Source organism: Procambarus clarkii, chromosome 1 (genome assembly GCF_040958095.1).
Source record: "Procambarus clarkii isolate CNS0578487 chromosome 1, FALCON_Pclarkii_2.0, whole genome shotgun sequence".
In the NCBI taxonomy this organism is placed as follows: domain Eukaryota; kingdom Metazoa; phylum Arthropoda; class Malacostraca; order Decapoda; family Cambaridae; genus Procambarus; species Procambarus clarkii.
Window position 1 is genome coordinate 22,652,846 of NC_091150.1, and position 20,856 is coordinate 22,673,701.

Below are 20,856 nucleotides of genomic sequence, written 5' to 3' on the forward strand. Positions count from 1 at the left end.
GAACTGAGGCTGCTGGGAGCATGCTTGATGCTCCTCTGTCTGGCATGACGTCAGAGGCTTACTAGCCTGTGATTGGTTACATTTCAACTGACAGAATTTGAGTATAACACAAAGAGTGATCTTGGAGCCTTCTTATGATAACTACACACTTCAAGGAGTGATCTTGGAGCCTTCTTATGATAACTACACACTTCAAGGAGTGATCTTGGAGCCTTCTTATGATAACTACACACTTCAAGGAGTGATCTTGGAGCCTTCTTATGATAACTACACACTTCAAGGAGTGATCTTGGAGCCTTCTTATGATAACTACACACTTCAAGGAGTGATCTTGGAGCTTTCTTATGATAACTACATAAATGGGTTGGCCTGGCCCGCCACACAGCTTGTGGGAACATGGCACAGGTGTGTGCATGGTTGGTCTGTCCCGCCACACAGCTTGTGGGAACATGGCACAGGTGTGTGCATGGTTGGCCTGGCCCGCCACACAGCTTGTGGGAACATGGCACAGGTGTGTGCATGGTTGGCCTGGCCCGCCACACAGCTTGTGGGAACATGGCCAGCTGTGTGCATGGTTGACACAGCTTGTGGGGACATGGTTGGATTAATAAACTCTTGGCAGAATGCTTCTTTATTGAGTAAATATTGAGCAGGATGTACACAAGCAGAGAGAGGTATTGTTTACCCTGGGCGCGTGGACGATGGAGCCGTGAGAGCAGCAGCGCACGTCTACTCCTCGAGGCTGCTGGAGCAGAACTGAAGACCCTCACCAACACACGCGGTGTACCTGTCATAAACATTACAAAAATTCAAACATCAATACCCTAATATATATATCTTTGAGAATATCTTTGCAGCAAAAAGTGGGCATGGTTGTGGGGTACTTGCGGGCATGTGGGGTACCTGAGGGCATGGGGTATGAAGGCGTTCTCGTGGATGCCAGTGAAGAGGTGGGCATGGGGGCCCATGGCATACAGCGCCACATCCTCCCCGGCGTGGTTTGACTGTTCCATGGGCACCGTCGCTGCTGCCACGTAGTGTGGGGCACCTGTGGGCACGGGTAGAGGGGTCAACTGTGGGCACGGGTAGAGGGGTCAGCTGTGGGCAGGGGTAGAGGGGTCAGCTGTGGGCAGGGGTAGAGAGGTCAGCTGTGGGCACGGGTAGAGGGGTCAGCTGTGGGCAGGGGGTAGAGAGGTCAGCTGTGGGCAGGGGTAGAGAGGTCAGCTGTGGGCACGGGTAGAGGGGTCAGCTGTGGGCAGGGGTAGAGAAGTCAGCTGTGGGCAGGTGTAGAGGGGTCAGCTGTGGGCAGGTGTAGAGGGGTCAGCTGTGGGCAGGTGTAGAGGGGTCAGCTGTGGGCAGGGGTAGAGAAGTCAGCTGTGGGCAGGTGTAGAGGGGTCAGCTGTGGGCAGGTGTAGAGGGGTCAGCTGTGGGCAGGGGTAGAGAGGTCAGCTGTGGGCAGGTGTAGAGAAGTCCGCCGTGGGCACGGGTAGAGAAGTCAGCTGTGGGCAGGTGTAGAGAAGTCAGCTGTGGGCAGGTGTAGAGAAGTCAGCTGTGGGCAGGTGTAGAGGGGTCAGCTGTGGGCAGGGGTAGAGAGGTCAGCTGTGGGCAGGTGTAGAGAAGTCCGCTGTGGGCAGGTGTAGAGAAGTCAGCTGTGGGCTCGGGTAGAGAAGTCAGCTGTGGGCAGGTGTAGAGAAGTCAGCTGTGGGCAGGTGTAGAGAAGTCAGCTGTGGGCAGGTGTAGAGGGGTCAGCTGTGGGCACGGGTAGAGAGGTCAGCTGTGGGCAGGGATAGAGAGGTCAGCTGTGGGCAGGGGTAGAGAGGTCAGCTGTGGGCAGGTGTAGAGGGGTCAGCTGTGGGCAGGTGTAGAGGGGTCAGCTGTGGGCAGGGGTAGAGAAGTCAGCTGTGGGCAGGTGTAGAGGGGTCAGGTGTGGGCACGGGTAGAGAGGTCAGCTGTGGGCAGGGATAGAGAGGTCAGCTGTGGCCAGGTGTAGAGAAGTCAGCTGTGGGCAGGTGTAGAGGGGTCAGCTGTGGGCAGGGGTAGAGAGGTCAGCTGTGGGCAGGTGTAGAGGGGTCAGCTGTGGGCAGGTGTAGAGGGGTCAGCTGTGGGCAGGTGTAGAGGGGTCAGCTGTGGACAGGTGTAGAGAAGTCAGCTTTGGGCAGGTGTAGAGGGGTCAGCTGTGGGCAGGTGTAGAGGGGTCAGCTGTGGGCAGGTGTAGAGGAGCCAGCTGTAGGCAGGGGTAGAGAGGTCAGCTGTGGGCAGGTGTAGAGGGGTCAGCTGTGGGCAGGTGTAGAGAAGTCAGCTGTGGGCAGGTGTAGAGGGGTCAGCTGTGGGCAGGTGTAGAGAAGTCAGCTGTGGGCAGGGGTAAAGAGGTCAGCTGTGGGCACGGGTAGAGAGGTTAGCTGTGGGCAGGGGTAGAGAATGACCTCTGGGCAGGGATAGAGAATGACCTCTGGGCAGGGATAGAGAATGACCTCTGGGCAGGGATAGAGAATGACCTCTGGGCAGGGGTAGAGAATGACCTCTGGGCAGGGACAGAGAATGACCTCTGGGCAGGGGTAGAGAATGACCTCTGGGCAGGGACAGAGAATGACCTCTGGGCAGGGGTAGAGAATGACCTCTGGGCAGGGGTAGAGAATGACCTCTGGGCAGGGGTAGAGAATGACCTCTGGGCAGGGGTAGAGAATGACCTCTGGGCAGGGGTAGAGAATGACCTCTGGGCAGGGATAGAGAATGACCTCTGGGCAGAGATAGAGAATGACCTCTGGGCAGGGATAGAGAATGACCTCTGGGCAGGGATAGAGAATGACCTCTGGGCAGGGATAGAGAATGACCTCTGGGCAGGGACAGAGAATGACCTCTGGGCAGGGGTAGAGAATGACCTCTGGGCAGGGATAGAGAATGACCTCTGGGCAGGGGTAGAGAATGACCTCTGGGCAGGGATAGAGAATGACCTCTGGGCAGAGATAGAGAATGTCCTCTGGGCAGGGGTAGAGAATGACCTCTGGGCAGGGATAGAGAATGACCTCTGGGCAGGGGTAGAGAATGACCTCTGGGCAGGGATAGAGAATGACCTCTGGGCAGGGACAGAGAATGACCTCTGGGCAGGGGTAGAGAATGACCTCTGGGCAGGGATAGAGAATGACCTCTGGGCAGAGATAGAGAATGACCTCTGGACAGGGATAGAGAATGACCTCTGGGCAGGGGTAGAGAATGACCTCTGGGCAGGGGTAGAGAATGACCTCTGGGCAGGGACAGAGAATGACCTCTGGGCAGGGGTAGAGAATGACCTCTGGGCAGGGGTAGAGAATGACCTGTGGACAGGGATAGAGAATGACCTCTGGGCAGGGGTAGAGAATGACCTCTGGGCAGGGGTAGAGAATGACCTCTGGGCAGGGACAGAGAATGACCTCTGGGCAGGGGTAGAGAATGACCTCTGGGCAGGGGTAGAGAATGACCTCTGGGCAGGGGTAGAGAATGACCTCTGGGCAGGGGTAGAAAGTTGAGCAATAAAATTAAAAAAATCAATATTATGTAGTAAAAAGCTTTTTAATGTTCAAATGTACCGATTTTGACCCGATTACTTATCTAAGTTTAAAGAGTCATAATATAGGAAAGCATAGGACAAGTGAAAGTTATTTAATTTCAACCAAAATATTCCGACTAGTTATATATGAAAAGGGCTGCAAATGATCCAAGTTTCAGCCTCGCAGCCTAAATAGAAAGGGTGAAAAAAATATATATTTTCAACAAAATTAAAAATTTTCAAAAATCCACATTACACACAAGTGTTAATTGATATCATGTCTATGACTCTCAGCTGTGACAATAGCATATAATAAAGAATTTAAATATTTATTTTTTATCCAATATATATATATTCAGTTAAAAAAAAGTTTAGAATTTTTTCTTTCTTTTTCCTAGTTTTTTCTCATTTCTTATAGGTTGATTTGCATGAAATTAACACACCTTACTGAACGGTAATGGTTCCAATTTTGGAGTAAATCGGTTGATATCAACCTCAGCCACAGGTGGGTTGATATCAACCTCAGCCACAGGTGGGTTGATATCAACCTCAGCTACAGGTGGGTTGATATCAACCTCTGCCACAGGTGGGTTGATATCAACCTCAGCTACAGGTGGGTTGATATCAACCTCTGCCACAGGTGGGTTGATATCAACCTCTGCCACAGGTGGGTTGATATCAACCTCAGCCACAGGTGGGTTGATATCAACCTCTGCCACAGGTGGGTTGATATCAACCTCAGCCACAGGTGGGTTGATATCAACCTCTGCCACAGGTGGGTTGATATCAACCTCAGCCACAGGTGGGTTGATATCAACCTCAGCCACAGGTGGGTTGATATCAACCTCTGCCACAGGTGGGTTGATATCAACCTCTGCCACAGGTGGGTTGATATCAACCTCAGCCACAGGTGGGTTGATATCAACCTCTGCCACAGGTGGGTTGATATCAACCTCAGCCACAGGTGGGTTGATATCAACCTCTGCCACAGGTGGGTTGATATCAACCTCAGCCACAGGTGGGTTGATATCAACCTCTGCCACAGGTGGGTTGATATCAACCTCTGCCACAGGTGGGTTGATATCAACCTCAGCCACAGGTGGGTTGATATCAACCTCAGCCACAGGTGGGTTGATATCAACCTCAGCCACAGGTGGGTTGATATCAACCTCAGCCACAGGTGGGTTGATATCAACCTCTGCCACAGGTGGGTTGATATCAACCTCAGCCACAGGTGGGTTGATATCAACCTCAGCCACAGGTGGGTTGATATCAACCTCAGCCACAGGTGGGTTGATATCAACCTCAGCCACAGGTGGGTTGATATCAACCTCAGCCACAGGTGGGTTGATATCAACCTCAGCCACAGGTGGGTTGATATCAACCTCAGCCACAGGTGGGTTGATATCAACCTCAGCCACAGGTGGGTTGATATCAACCTCAGCCACAGGTGGGTTGATATCAACCTCAGCCACAGGTGGGTTGATATCAACCTCTGCCACAGGTGGGTTGATATCAACCTCAGCCACAGGTGGGTTGATATCAACCTCAGCCACAGGTGGGTTGATATCAACCTCAGCCACAGGTGGGTTGATATCAACCTCAGCCACAGGTGGGTTGATATCAACCTCAGCCACAGGTGGGTTGATATCAACCTCAGCCACAGGTGGGTTGATATCAACCTCTGCCACAGGTGGGTTGATATCAACCTCAGCCACAGGTGGGTTGATATCAACCTCAGCCACAGGTGGGTTGATATCAACCTCAGCCACAGGTGGGTTGATATCAACCTCAGCCACAGGTGGGTTGATATCAACCTCTGCCACAGGTGGGTTGATATCAACCTCAGCCACAGGTGGGTTGATATCAACCTCTGCCACAGGTGGGTTGATATCAACCTCAGCCACAGGTGGGTTGATATCAACCTCAGCCACAGGTGGGTTGATATCAACCTCTGCCACAGGTGGGTTGATATCAACCTCAGCCACAGGTGGGTTGATATCAACCTCTGCCACAGGTGGGTTGATATCAACCTCAGCCACAGGTGGGTTGATATCAACCTCTGCCACAGGTGGGTTGATATCAACCTCAGCCACAGGTGGGTTGATATCAACCTCTGCCACAGGTGGGTTGATATCAACCTCTGCCACAGGTGGGTTGATATCAACCTCTGCCACAGGTGGGTTGATATCAACCTCAGCCACAGGTGGGTTGATATCAACCTCTGCCACAGGTGGGTTGATATCAACCTCAGCCACAGGTGGGTTGATATCAACCTCTGCCACAGGTGGGTTGATATCAACCTCTGCCACAGGTGGGTTGATATCAACCTCAGCCACAGGTGGCAGAATCTCTGACCATTTTTTCAGGTAAATCATTTACAACATAAAGGTGACTACTCTTTCTTTTATAAATAAATTTACATGAAACTTACACCTTATATGTAGAGTTTCCTGCCTTTACAATTTGCAGGATTTTTTCTCCTAAGTACATTTATTGATTTTATAAATAACTATAAACATGATATTATTGCATAATTAAACGGGGGGGGGAATAGTTTTTATTAGTAAAACTAAAAATATTTTGTATAGTAATGAATCTACAACTTCTTTATTATATGCTATTGTGATAGCTGAGTGTCATAAAAATGATTTCATTTGACACTTGTGTTTGTAGAGTAGTTATGAAAATGTTAAAAATTTGTTGGAAAAAAAAACTATTTTCTCCCTTTCTATTTAAGCTGCGATGCAAAAACTTGGACCGGTTTTAGCCCTTTTCATATACAAATAGTAAAAAATATTGATTGAAGTAGAACAATTTTTTAGTGGACTATGTTATGGCCCCTTAAGACTATAAGCTGTCGTGCACATTAACTACAAGTGCACAGTTAACTGCCTCCCACAGGGTGACCTACAAGTGCACAGTTAACTGCCTCCCACAGGGTGACCTACAAGTACACAGTTAACTGCCTCCCACAGGGTGAACTACAAGTGCACAGTTAACTGCCTCCCACAGGGTGAACTACAAGTGCACAGTTAACTGCCTCCCACAGGGTGACCTACAAGTGCACAGTTAACTGCCTCCCACAGGGTGAACTACAAGTACACAGTTAACTGCCTCCCACAGGGTGAACTACAAGTGCACAGTTAACTGCCTCCCACAGGGTGAACTACAAGTGCACAGTTAACTGCCTCCCACAGGGTGAACTACAAGTGCACAGTTAACTGCCTCCCACAGGGTGACCTACAAGTGCACAGTTAACTGCCTCCCACAGGGTGACCTACAAGTACACAGTTAACTGCCTCTCATAGGGTGACCTACAAGTACACAGTTAACTGCCTCCCACAGGGTGACCTACAAGTGCACAGTTAACTGCCTCCCACAGGGTGAACTACTGGACAACCCCCCAACATGAGAGGTAATGTGACTGACTGTAGTCTTCTAGTGCGGGGTCTGGTCTGGCGCCGTCCACCTGCGTGCGGTAGCCCGGACCATTGGTGTAGAGAAGCGTGGTGAAGGCCAGTCCGTCCACGTCGGAGTAGTCCCCCAGACCTGCAAGTGTGGTAGTCTTCGGTGGCTGCTGGGGGATGCTGGTGGTGGTGCTGGGGGCTGGTGGTGGTGCTGGGGGCTGGTGGTGGTGCTGGGGGCTGGTGGTGGTGCTGGGGGCTGGTGGTGGTGCTGGGGGCTGGTGGTGGTGCTGGGGGCTGGTGGTGGTGCTGGGGGCTGGTGGTGGTGCTGGGGGCTGCTGGTGGTGGTGCTGGGGGATGCTGGTGGTGGTGCTGGGGGCTGGTGGTGGTGCTGGGGGCTGGTTATGGGTGGGGTGGGGTGGCTTCTGGGGCCTACTGGACTATTCATTTCAACTAGAAATCATTGTGATCAAACATTTAAAGTCATTTGCAGACATTGTGATTGTCTGCAAAGGATGACACAGAGCTGTGACTAGTCTGGCGACCAACACTCACGACCACAACCACAGTCTGGCGACCAACACTCACGACCACAACCACAGTCTGGCGACCAACACTCACGACCACAACCACAGTCTGACGACCAACACTCACGACCACAACCACAGTCTGGCGACCAACACTCACGACCACAACCACAGTCTGACGACCAACACTCACGACCACAACCACAGTCCAGCGACCAAAACATTCACTCGCTAACCCTCTCTCTCTCTCTTTCCCTCTTCCCTCTGTATTCTCACTCTCATTTTCCCCAGTCCCCCCTCTCCCCCACGCCCCGCTCTCCCACACTCCCCACTCTCTCCCACTCACCCAGCACATCGGAGCCTCTCTCCTGGTAGCCGTTGATGACCATGGGCTGAGAGTGGTCAGCGGTGACGACGATGAGTGTGTCCTGAGGGTCCGTCATTGACACAGCCAACTCGATGGCCTTCTCGAACTCGAGGGCCTCCTCCAGGGCGGACCTGTGCTGGTTGAGGTGGTGGGCGAGGTCGATGTTACCTCCTGTGGGGCGGTGGAGGCAGGTCAGTAGGGCCTGGGCAGGTCTCTGTGGTTGGTCAGTTATGGCGCCACATGTAACTACAGTACATGGTTGACACATGTGGTGTCACATAAAGTAAGAACACATTGTGTCACATGAAGCAACACTGCATCACACACATTAAGAACTGACACAGAGAGTCAGGAGAGTACTGACCTTCGACACAGAGAGTCAAGAGAGTACTGACCTTCGACACAGAGAGTCAAGAGAGTACTGACCTTCGACACAGAGAGTCAGGAGAGTACTGACCTTCGACACAGAGAGTCAAGAGAGTACTGACCTTCGACACAGAGAGTCAAGAGAGTACTGACCTTCGACACAGAGTCAGGAGAGTACTGACCTTCGACACAGAGAGTCAGGAGAGTACTGACCTTCGACACAGAGTCAGGAGAGTACTGACCTTCGACACAGAGAGTCAGGAGAGTACTGACCTTCGACACAGAGTCAGGAGAGTACTGACCTTCGACACAGAGTCAGGAGAGTACTGACCTTCGACACAGAGAGTCAAGAGAGTACTGACCTTCGACACAGAGAGTCAGGAGAGTACTGACCTTCGACACAGAGAGTCAAGAGAGTACTGACCTTCGACACAGAGAGTCAAGAGAGTACTGACCTTCGACACAGTGAGTCAGGAGAGTACTGACCTTCGACACAGAGAGTCAGGAGAGTACTGACCTTCGACACAGAGAGTCAAGAGAGTACTGACCTTCGACACAGAGAGTCAGGAGAGTACTGACCTTCGACACAGAGAGTCAGGAGAGTACTGACCTTCGACACAGAGTCAAGAGAGTACTGACCTTCGACACAGTGAGTCAGGAGAGTACTGACCTTCGACACAGAGAGTCAGGAGAGTACTGACCTTCGACACAGAGAGTCAAGAGAGTACTGACCTTCGACACAGAGAGTAAAGAGAGTACTGACCTTCGACACAGAGAGTCAGGAGAGTACTGACCTTCGACACAGAGAGTCAAGAGAGTACTGACCTTCGACACAGAGAGTCAGGAGAGTACTGACCTTCGACACAGAGAGTAAAGAGAGTACTGACCTTCGACACAGAGAGTCAAGAGAGTACTGACCTTCGACACAGAGAGTCAGGAGAGTACTGACCTTCGACACAGAGAGTCAGGAGAGTACTGACCTTCGACACAGAGTCAAGAGAGTACTGACCTTCGACACAGAGAGTCAAGAGAGTACTGACCTTCGACACAGAGAGTCAGGAGAGTACTGACCTTCGACACAGAGAGTCAAGAGAGTACTGACCTTCGACACAGAGAGTCAGGAGAGTACTGACCTTCGACACAGAGAATCAGGAGAGTACTGACCTTCGACACAGAGAGTCAGGAGAGTACTGACCTTCGACACAGAGAGTCAGGAGAGTACTGACCTTCGACACAGAGAGTCAAGAGAGTACTGACCTTCGACACAGAGAGTCAGGAGAGTACTGACCTTCGACACAGAGAGTCAGGAGAGTACTGACCTTCGACACAGAGAGTCAAGAGAGTACTGACCTTCGACACAGAGAGTCAGAAGAGTACTGACCTTCGACACAGAGAGTCAAGAGAGTACTGACCTTCGACACAGAGAGTCAAGAGAGTACTGACCTTCGACACAGAGAGTCAGGAGAGTACTGACCTTCGACACAGAGAGTCAAGAGAGTACTGACCTTCGACACAGAGAGACAGGAGAGTACTGACCTTCGACACAGAGAGTCAAGAGAGTACTGACCTTCGACACAGAGAGTCAAGAGAGTACTGACCTTCGACACAGAGAGTCAAGAGAGTACTGACCTTCGACACAGAGAGTCAAGAGAGTACTGACCTTCGACACAGAGAGTCAGGAGAGTACTGACCTTCGACACAGAGAGTCAAGAGAGTACTGACCTTCGACACAGAGAGTCAGGAGAGTACTGACCTTCGACACAGAGAGTCAGGAGAGTACTGACCTTCGACACAGAGAGTCAGGAGAGTACTGACCTTCGACACAGAGAGTCAGGAGAGTACTGACCTTCGACACAGAGAGTCAGGAGAGTACTGACCTTCGACACAGAGAGTCAAGAGAGTACTGACCTTCGACACAGAGAGTCAGGAGAGTACTGACCTTCGACACAGAGAGTCAAGAGAGTACTGACCTTCGACACAGAGAGTCAAGAGAGTACTGACCTTCGACACAGAGAGTCAGGAGAGTACTGACCTTCGACACAGAGAGTCAAGAGAGTACTGACCTTCGACACAGAGAGTCAGGAGAGTACTGACCTTCGACACAGAGAGTCAAGAGAGTACTGACCTTCGACACAGAGAGTCAAGAGAGTACTGACCTTCGACACAGAGAGTCAAGAGAGTACTGACCTTCGACACAGAGAGTCAAGAGAGTACTGACCTTCGACACAGAGAGTCAAGAGAGTACTGACCTTCGACACAGAGAGTCAGGAGAGTACTGACCTTCGACACAGAGAGTCAAGAGAGTACTGACCTTCGACACAGAGAGTCAGGAGAGTACTGACCTTCGACACAGAGAGTCAAGAGAGTACTGACCTTCGACACAGAGAGTCAAGAGAGTACTGACCTTCGACACAGAGAGTCAGGAGAGTACTGACCTTCGACACAGAGAGTCAAGAGAGTACTGACCTTCGACACAAAGAGTCAAGAGAGTAGTGACCTTCGACACAGAGAGTCAGGAGAGTACTGACCTTCGACACAGAGAGTCAGGAGAGTACTGACCTTCGACACAGAGAGTCTGGAGAGTACTGACCTTCGACACAGAGTCAGGAGAGTGCTGACCTTCGACACAGAGAGTCAAGAGAGTACTGACCTTCGACACAGAGAGTCAAGAGAGTACTGACCTTCGACACAGAGAGTCAAGAGAGTACTGACCTTCGACACAGAGAGTCAAGAGAGTACTGACCTTCGACACAGAGAGTCAAGAGAGTACTGACCTTCGACACAGAGAGTCAGGAGAGTACTGACCTTCGACACAGAGAGTCAAGAGAGTACTGACCTTCGACACAGAGAGTCAAGAGAGTACTGACCTTCGACACTGAGAGTCAAGAGAGTACTGACCTTCGACACAGAGAGTCAGGAGAGTACTGACCTTCGACACAGAGAGTCAAGAGAGTACTGACCTTCGACACAGAGAGTCAAGAGAGTACTGACCTTCGACACAGAGAGTCAAGAGAGTACTGACCTTCGACACTGAGAGTCAGGAGAGTACTGACCTTCGACACAGAGAGTCAGGAGAGTACTGACCTTCGACACAGAGAGTCAGGAGAGTACTGACCTTCGACACAGAGAGTCAAGAGAGTACTGACCTTCGACACAGAGAGTCAAGAGAGTACTGACCTTCGACACAGAGAGTCAAGAGAGTACTGACCTTCGACACAGAGAGTCAAGAGAGTACTGACCTTCGACACAGAGAGTCAAGAGAGTATACTGACCTTCGACAAAGAGGAAGTAGCCGTTGTCATCCCTCTGGAGGACCTGGATGGCGGCGCCTGTCATCTCGGCCAGGGACGGGTTCGAGGCCTCCTGATCCACCACATAGGCCATGTGGCTCCAGTCGAACAGTCCTGCGTCACCATGTGGTAAGCTCATATAGTCATCGCCTTCAGCAGCCGTGGCAACACTGCACTCACCAACTACTCAATCATCGTTTCTTAACTTGATCCTACCTTGATCTAACATTGATCCTACCTTGATCTAACATTGATCCTACCTTGATCTAACATTGATCCTACCTTGATCTAACATTGATCCTACATTGATCTAACATTGATCCTACCTTGATCTAACATTGATCCTACCTTGATCTAACATTGATCCTACCTTGATCTAACATTGATCCTACCTTGATCTAACATTGATCCTACCTTGATCTAACATTGATCCTACCTTGATCTAACATTGATCCTACCTTGATCTAACATTGATCCTACGCTGACTTCAAATTCAAATGTTTATTCAGGTAAAGGTACATACATAGAAGATGAGTTACAAACATAATGTTGGATTTAAAGATTTGAAGATAGAGCTCAACCATACAATACCTAAAGCCACTAATACGCATAGCGTTTCGGGCAAGGTGTGAGGGGGGAAAACCCACTTAGATTAAAACTCAATAGTAATTGAGATTAAATTACTTACAGAGTAAGATAACAGCTTAAGACTTGAGCTCTTACATAATAAGATAGCAGCTTAAGACTTGAGCTCTTACATAGTAAGATAACAGCTTAAGACTTGAGCTCTTACATAGTAAGATAACAGCTTAAGACTTGAGCTCTTACATAATAAGATAACAGCTTAAGACTTGAGCTCTTACATAGTAAGAAAACAGCTTAAGACTTGAGCTCTTACATAGTAAGATAACAGCTTAAGACTTGAGCTCTTACATAGTAAGATAACAGCTTAAGACTTGAGCTCTTACATAGTAAGATAACAGCTTAAGACTTGAGCTCTTACATAGTAAGATAACAGCTTAAGACTTGAGCTCTTACATAGTAAGATAACAGCTTAAGACTTGAGCTCTTACATAGTAAGATGACAGCTTAAGACTTGAGCTCTTACATAGTAAGATAACAGCTTAAGACTTGAGCTCTTACATAATAAGATAACAGCTTAAGACTTGAGCACTTACATAGTAAGATAACAGCTTAAGACTTGAGCTCTTACATAGTAAGATAACAGCTTAAGACTTGAGCTCTTACATAGTAAGATGACAGCTTAAGACTTGAGCTCTTACATAGTAAGATAACAGCTTAAGATTTGAGCTCTTACATAGTAAGATAACAGCTTAAGACTTGAGCTCTTACATAGTAAGATAACAGCTTAAGACTTGAGCTCTTACATAGTAAGATAACAGCTTAAGACTTGAACTCTTACATAGTTGTATGAGGAGACCCAGTGTTGGTCCCACTATCTTGGTCATCTCCACTTCCGGCAAATGTGTTTTTACTTCATATATGGTAATCTCAACGTCCTCAAGTACTGCTAAGATTGGCACAACCTTCTTAATTTTGGGAATTTGTTCTTTGTTTATTGTGGAGACCTCTTAGAATCTCCTACATACCCCTGGAACATACCTGGAGAGGGTTTTGGGAGTTCTTTTACTCCCCCGAGCACGATGCCAGGCTCGACTTGCGATAACTTGGTCCAACAGGCTGTTGCTTGGAGTGGCCCGCAGGCCCACATATATACCACAGCTTGGTCGGTCCGACACTTCTTGCACGAACCTGTGTAAGTGCCTCTTGAAGTGCCTCTATTTCATAATCAGTTCCATTACTGTTGTTTCACTGATGTGGTTACCAAACAACTGGGGTTCACAACCTCTCACTGCTCTCTGTCATTCCTGTAATTTTTCTGTAATTCCCCGAAATTCATCCTTCCTCGTGAGTTTAGTTAAACCATGGGGGATAGTCCTATACCTTTCATTGCCAAGAGAGGCTTCGAAGTTTATTTACCTTTCTCTGATTCATTCATAATGAATACAACCTGTTCTTGCCCTAGCTTATAGTCAATATCTTACTTATGAATAAGTGCATATGTGACATACGAATTTATTGTGAATATATGAGTTTACCTTGAAAAGCTGAATAGAAAACCACAACCTAACCTAACTTTCTTAGTATGTTAAGATATTACAATTAGTACTGAACCTATACCTATATTGATAATACAGTTATATAAAAATGATTTTTTTTAAATAAATTGTAAAGTAACTCAGGATATTGTCAAATTTTGTATAAAATCTTTATTGTTTAATAAAACTGAGAGAAAAAGTTAGTGCCTTGAAAAAAAAGGCTTGGAGCATGTCACATATTTACTTATTTATAAACCAAATAGTGACTATAAGCAATAAGTCATATATGTGCTGTCTTGTGCTAGAGCAGGTTGCAGAATAACAATTCAAGTATGATTCATATTTCTTCTCATTCTTCTGAGTCCATTTCCATTTGAGAATAGAAACATTCTGTCTGTCACTTGTATTAGTTTAGCATTCGACACATCAATGTTGTCATGGGAGTCTCAGTTTTCCCAATCTATCTTACAATGGTTGAAGTCCCTAATAATGATAGAGTTGAGACCCACTCCCCTGTAAGTGAGGCAGTTGCTCCCATTATGGTAACAACTTGCCCGAAACGCATTGCGTAATAGTGGCTTTAGGCATTGTATGTACTAGCTCTATCTATATATCAATCCATTAATGTAACATCACTTGTATGTATGTATGTACCTTACCTGAATAAACATATATTTATATTTATATATTTATATATAAGTGTCCTTGTGTACCGACCCTACTAATTTCTAGATCTATTATATTGTGGAGGACTTTCTATCACTGATAATAGTTTCTCCCCTCCCCCCCCAGTATTATTATGACGTCTTCAAACCTCCACACATTCCTGGGGTCAGATTCACGAAAGCACTTAGGCAAGCACTTACGAAGGTGTACATCTTTCCTCAATCTTTGACGGCTTTGGTTACATTTATTAAACAGTTTACAAGCATGAAAACTTGCCAATCAACTGTTGTTATTGTTATAAACAGCCTCCTGGTGCTTCGGAGCTCATTAACTGTTTAATAATTGGAAAGAAAGCCGCCAAAGATTGAGAAAAGATGTACAGGTTCGTAAGTGCTTGCGTAAGTGCTTTCGCTGGTCACAAGTGCCGCCTGCATCCTTCTTCTCACTCTATCACAGCATCACAACCCTCAGAGGACACACGTGTAGTTGATCATGATCATGACTACAAGCCTGAAATTTACTCATTAGGTATTTACCGGGTTCCTGAGGGAGACGTGCCCGGGGGCTCCTGGGAACCTTCACCCCTCAACCCGTCCTCGACGCAAGTCCATTACATCCAGCGGTCGACCCCACAGACGCATTCATAAATTTTACCATGCTGTTCATTCAAAGCAGGAATTTTCTTAAATATAAATTAATATTATTATATATTAGCATATTGTGCATATTTAGACTTTGGTTTCGATAGGTGTTTAGGTTCTGTTGGCGATTATTTGTATTTGTAGTACGTGGGTGAAGCATTTACAGCGTTGTGGTTCGAACAAAAGTCATCGAAGCACTTGTTACAGCCCGTCCTCCAAACAAAGTCCCAAAGTGATTCCATGCACCTGCCAATCACCCTGGTGTTTATGAATGAAAAACGGTTTACACACGACTCACAACTGATGACATCAGAATAATTCTGGAACTGACTTCACTGACAACTTTTGTTCGAACCACAACGCTGTAAATGCTTCACCCACGTACGCCAAATAAAAATAATCAACAATAGAACCTAAACACCTAACCTAACCTTAGGCTATATATGCACAATATACTAATATATTATAATATTAATTTACATTTGAGAAATTTCCCGTTTTGAATGAACAGCATGTAAAAATTTATGAATGTGTCTGTAGGATCGACCGCTGGGTGGAATGGACTTGGTCTGAGAACAGGTTGGTATTAAACGGGGGATACTTCACCAAATAGATATCTCATGACATTCAACTCTAGATTATTACACAGATATACTTATAATTAGTTCATTTTAATTAGTATTAAAATTAGTTAAGCTGTGTTGGCTTATCACAGTACAATAAGTTTACCCATGAGGTAGTCAGTGCTGCCAGTGTCGACGGCAAGGAGGTCGTCGCGGTTCCAGACGTAGGAGGCGTTCCCCAGGAGGGCCTTGTGGTCTAACCAAGTCTGGATGAGGTCCTTACCGTCCCGCCTCTTCCCGCTCTTGCCTCCTTCAGGGTCCTCTCTCGCCTGCGGGGTCAGTTTCTGACGTCCGCCACCCAAGATAACCTGTTGCCGAGGGTCGTATATTGTATAGGTCGTATTATTAGCGTTATAGAAGTCGTATATAGCATTGGACTCGGTCGTATATGGCATTGGACTCGGTCGTATATGGCATTGGACTCGGTCGTATATGGCATTGGACTCGGTCGTATATGGCATTGGACTCGGTCGTATATGGCATTGGACTCGGTCGTATATGGCATTGGACTCGGTCGTATATGGCATTGGACTCGGTCGTATATGGCATTGGACTCGGTCGTATATGGCATTGGACTCGGTCGTATATGGCATTGGACTCGGTCGTATATGGCATTGGACTCGGTCGTATATGGCATTGGACTCGGTCGTATATGGCATTGGACTCGGTCGTATATGGCATTGGACTCGGTCGTATATGGCATTGGACTCGGTCGTATATGGCATTGGACTCGGTCGTATATGGCATTGGACTCGGTCGTATATGGCATTGGACTCGGTCGTATATGGCATTGGACTCGGTCGTATATGGCATTGGACTCGGTCGTATATGGCATTGGACTCGGTCGTATATGGCATTGGACTCGGTCGTATATGGCATTGGACTCGGTCGTATATGGCATTGGACTCGGTCGTATATGGCATTGGAGTAAAGAGTATCAAAACATCGTGATACCACATGCAGTAGCCCCGTGCTACCACATGCAGTAGCCCCGTGCTGCTACATGCAGTAGCCCCGTGCTGCTACATGCAGTAGCCCCGTGCTGCTACATGCAGTAGCCTCGTGCTGCCACATGCAGTAGCCTCGTGCTGCCACATGCAGTAGCCTCGTGCTGCTACATGCAGTAGCCTCGTGCTGCCACATGCAGTAGCCTCATGCTACCACATGCAGTAGCCTCGTGCTGCCAGATGCAGTAGCCTCGTGCTGCCACATGCAGTAGCCTCGTGCTGCCACATGCAGTAGTCCCGTGCTACCACATGCAGTAGCCTCGTGCTGCCACATGCAGTAGCCTCGTGCTGCCACATGCAGTATAGCCTCGTGCTGCCACATGCAGTAGTCCCGTGCTGCTACATGCAGTAGCCCCGTGCTGCCACATGCAGTAGTCCCGTGCTGCCACATGCAGTAGCCCCGTGCTACCACATGCAGTAGCCTCGTGCTGCCACATGCAGTAGCCCCGTGCTGCCACATACAGTAGCCTCGTGCTGCCACATGCAGTAGCCTCGTGCTACCACATGCAGTAGTCTCGTGCTGCCACATGCAGTAGCCTCGTGCTGCCACATGCAGTAGCCTCGTGCTGCCACATGCAGTAGTCCCGTGCTGCCACATGCAGTAGCCTCGTGCTGCCACATGCAGTAGTCCCGTGCTGCCACATGCAGTAGCCCCGTGCTACCACATGCAGTAGCCCCGTGCTGCCACATGCAGTAGCCCCGTGCTGCCACATGCAGTATAGCCTCGTGCTACCACATGCAGTAGCCCCGTGCTGCCACATACAGTAGCCTCGTGCTACCACATGCAGTAGCCTCGTGCTACCACATGCAGTAGCCTCATGCTACCACATGCAGTAGCCCCATTAAAAGCTTATATTTCTATTTTGCGAGTTATTCCTTTCGTATGTATTTTATATGCAATAATTACTTGGTCACATCTGTCGAAGGAATTTGTGAAGCTTGTGTTAATTTGATCGACATTTTGCTTGTCTTTCATGGCATCTAAGGTCATGTCATAGTGGTCTAGCAATTGTGAGAGGCCTTGGTGTTTTGTACTCCCCTAGTTGTGCTTGCGTGGGTTGAGCTCCGGCTCTTTGGTCCCGCCTCTCAACTGTCAATTAACTAGTGTGCAGATCTCGCATTCATGATGTGAGATGTTACTGTTACTGGGCTGTATATATATATATATATATATATATATATATATATATATATATATATATATATATATATATATATATATATATATATATATATATATATATATATATATCTATCTATCTATCTATCTATCTATCTATCTATCTATCTATCTATCTATCTATCTATCTATATCTATCTATCTATCTATCTCTATCTATCTATATCTATCTATCTATATCTATCTATATCTATCTATATCTATCTATCTATATCTATATCTATCTATCTATATCTATATCTATCTATATCTATCTATATCTATCTATATCTATCTATATCTATCTATATCTATCTATATCTATCTATATCTATCTATCTATATCTATATCTATCTATCTATATCTATCTATATCTATCTATATCTATCTATATCTATCTATATCTATCTATATCTATCTATATCTATCTATATCTATCTATCTATCTATCTATCTATCTATCTATATCTATCTATCTATCTATATCTATCTATCTATCTATCTATCTATCTATCTATCTATCTATCTATCTATCTATCTATCTATCTATCTATCTATCTATCTATCTATCTATCTATCTCTATCTATATCTATCTATATCTATCTATATCTATCTATATCTATATATCTATATATCTATCTCTCTCTCTCTCTCTCTCTCTCTCTCTCTCTCTCTCTCTCTCTCTCTCTCTCTCTCTCTCTCTCTCTCTCTCTCTCTCTCTCTCTCATACAATTCTTACTGTTTAAGTCCAGTAATTTCCTCCACACATCCCTCCTTGTCGTTCTCTGTGAGAGCGGGACGCTTGACCAATGCTACTATGCCTACTCTCTCATGGCACAGACTCAGCCCTGCATTACACAGCTGTTCTTCAAAAGTTGTTAATGCTAGTTCATACTTTATTAGTTCTCAGTTAATAGCTTTATTATTATTATAATTCAATTCTCCTCGTGAATTTGAGATTGGCTAATCAGGTCTTTTGTTCATGTTTGTCTAATCATCGTTTAGGTGATGATTATGAGAAAATCAGTAGTGGCCGTGATGAGGATTCGAACCTATGCGATGAGTCGTCCCACACACACGCCCTGGAGAACCAGACCACGCCATGGTTATCGACCATGTGGCGGCTTGGTTGTCTAGGGCGTGTGCCTGGGAACACCCACCACATAGGTTCGAATCCCCATCACTTCTGCGGGTATTTTCACTGATGCAGTCTCGTTAGTGTGATTACTCTCTGTGTACGTTATGGTACGTTGCTCTTGTGTAAATATAGGCTGTGGTGACTTCTAGGCGGGTGAACCTCTTGATCCAACCCGTCCTCTTAAAAATAACGTCATTTTTCGCTGGTATGCGCGGCACTATGGCCAAATTTGGACGTAATTTGAAATGAAATCGACTCACAAAAGTGACGTACTGTTCCGTTTTCTGTTTGAGTCGTCCGGCTTACTCGGCAAGCTTAGAAGAGTCACACAGTCACACACAGTCTCCGTGGTGTAGTGGTAAGACACTCGCCTGGCGTTCCGCGAGCGCTATGTCATGGGTTCGTATCCTGGCCGGGGAGGATTTACTGGGCGCAATTCCTTAACTGTAGCCTCTGTTTAACGCAACAGTAAAATGTGTACTTGGATGAAAAAACGATTCTTCGCGGCAGGGGATCGTATTCCAGGGACCATAGGATTAAGGACTTGCCCGAAACGCTACGCGTACTAGTGGCTCTACAACCATGTAACAACTCTTGTATATATCTCAAAAAAAAAAAAAAAAAGAGGAAACTTTCCATTAACGTTTTTCACAACGTTTTGAAACTTTATGAGAATTTCCTGCTCACCTAACCTATCAGAGGACCCTTATCTTACTGTTGTTGAAAAAAAAAATCCCAAATTTATATTCATTTTTTTTTAATTTTCAAATTACGTCCATATTCGGCAATACGGGTAAACGGCTAAAAGCGACGTTCTTTTTACCAGGACAGGTGTAAATCAATTACAATCTTTGAGTTAATTTAAGTAGTCTGTTTATCTTGGGAGGTCGTGGATATTTTGGGGAGCCGTGCAGCTGTCATGAAGGGTCTTGGAGAGCCGTGCAGCTGTCATGAAGGGTCTTGGGGAGTTGTGCAGCTGTCATGAAGGGTCTTCGGGTGTTGTGCAGCTGTCATGAAAGGTCTTGGGGAGTTGTGCAGCTGTCATGAAGGGTCTTGGGGAGTTGTGCAGCTGTCATGAAGGGTCTTCGGGTGTTGTGCAGCTGTCATGAAGGGTCTTGGGGAGTTGTGCAGCTGTCATGAAGGGTCTTGGGGAGTTGTGCAGCTGTCATGAAGGGTCTTCGGGTGTTGTGCAGCTGTCATGAAAGGTCTTGGGGAGTTGTGCAGCTGTCATGAAGGGTCTTGGGGAGTTGTGCAGCTGTCATGAAGGGTCTTGGGGAGTTGTGCAGCTGTCATGAAGGGTCTTGGGGAGTTGTGCAGCTGTCATGAAGGGTCTTGGGGTGTTGTGCAGCTGTCATGAAGGGTCTTGGGGAGCCGTGCAGCTGTCATGAAGGGTCTTGGGGAGTTGTGCAGCTGTCATGAAGGGTCTTGGGGAGCCGTGCAGCTGTCATGAAGGGTCTTGGGGAGCCGTGCAGCTGTCATGAAGGGTCTTGGGGAGCCGTGCAGCTGTCATGAAGGGTCTTGGGGAGCCGTGCAGCTGTCATGAAGGGTCTTGGGGAGCCGTGCAGCTGTCATGAGGTGTTGTGTAGCATCCAGTGAGAGAGTTAGTGTGTTGTTCAGCTGTTGGGGGAGGGACTTGGGAAATCCAGCAGCTGTGTTTAAGTAACAGTGAGAGTTATTCCGTTATCGTAGAAGGTCGTGACAGGTCGAACCACCACCTGAGGGGAGTCGTGAAGACTCACGCAGCTACCCTACACGGTCCCAAACAACGACAAGGCGTGGTCGTATGGTCGTACCTTGATCTTGGAGCCCGAGTCGCCCAGGACGAGCTGCTCAGCGATGTCGTCACAGAGCTCCGTGTCGACGTAGTCGTAGTAGACATCAGTGTCGCTCTCCCAGTGCCTGTGGACGACAACATCACGTAGTTCTTCCCCCCATAACGTGAAGATGAGCCACAGAAGAACATTTTTAGAAGGCAGAAGAACCTTGCATCTCTGTCACCTACACCTTTGGTATCCTTTGG

The 20,856-nt window shown here is 47.4% G+C and overlaps 1 protein-coding gene across 1 annotated transcript in view; it reads right to left on the minus strand.

Moving 5' to 3' along the window:
* Positions 1-615: 615 nt before the first annotated feature.
* The window catches only part of LOC123757587 (alkaline phosphatase, tissue-nonspecific isozyme), a 50,992-nt gene continuing 30,751 nt past the window's right edge, over positions 616-20,856 (minus strand). The window contains exons 6-12 of the mRNA XM_069321717.1: positions 20,630-20,735; positions 15,637-15,838; positions 11,463-11,594; positions 7,804-7,995; positions 6,956-7,075; positions 904-1,048; positions 616-787 (exon numbers count right to left, since the gene is read on the minus strand). Of these exons, the coding sequence (XP_069177818.1) occupies positions 730-787; positions 904-1,048; positions 6,956-7,075; positions 7,804-7,995; positions 11,463-11,594; positions 15,637-15,838; positions 20,630-20,735 (955 nt within the window). The 3' untranslated portion in view covers positions 616-729. The remainder of the gene's footprint in view (positions 788-903; positions 1,049-6,955; positions 7,076-7,803; positions 7,996-11,462; positions 11,595-15,636; positions 15,839-20,629; positions 20,736-20,856) is intronic.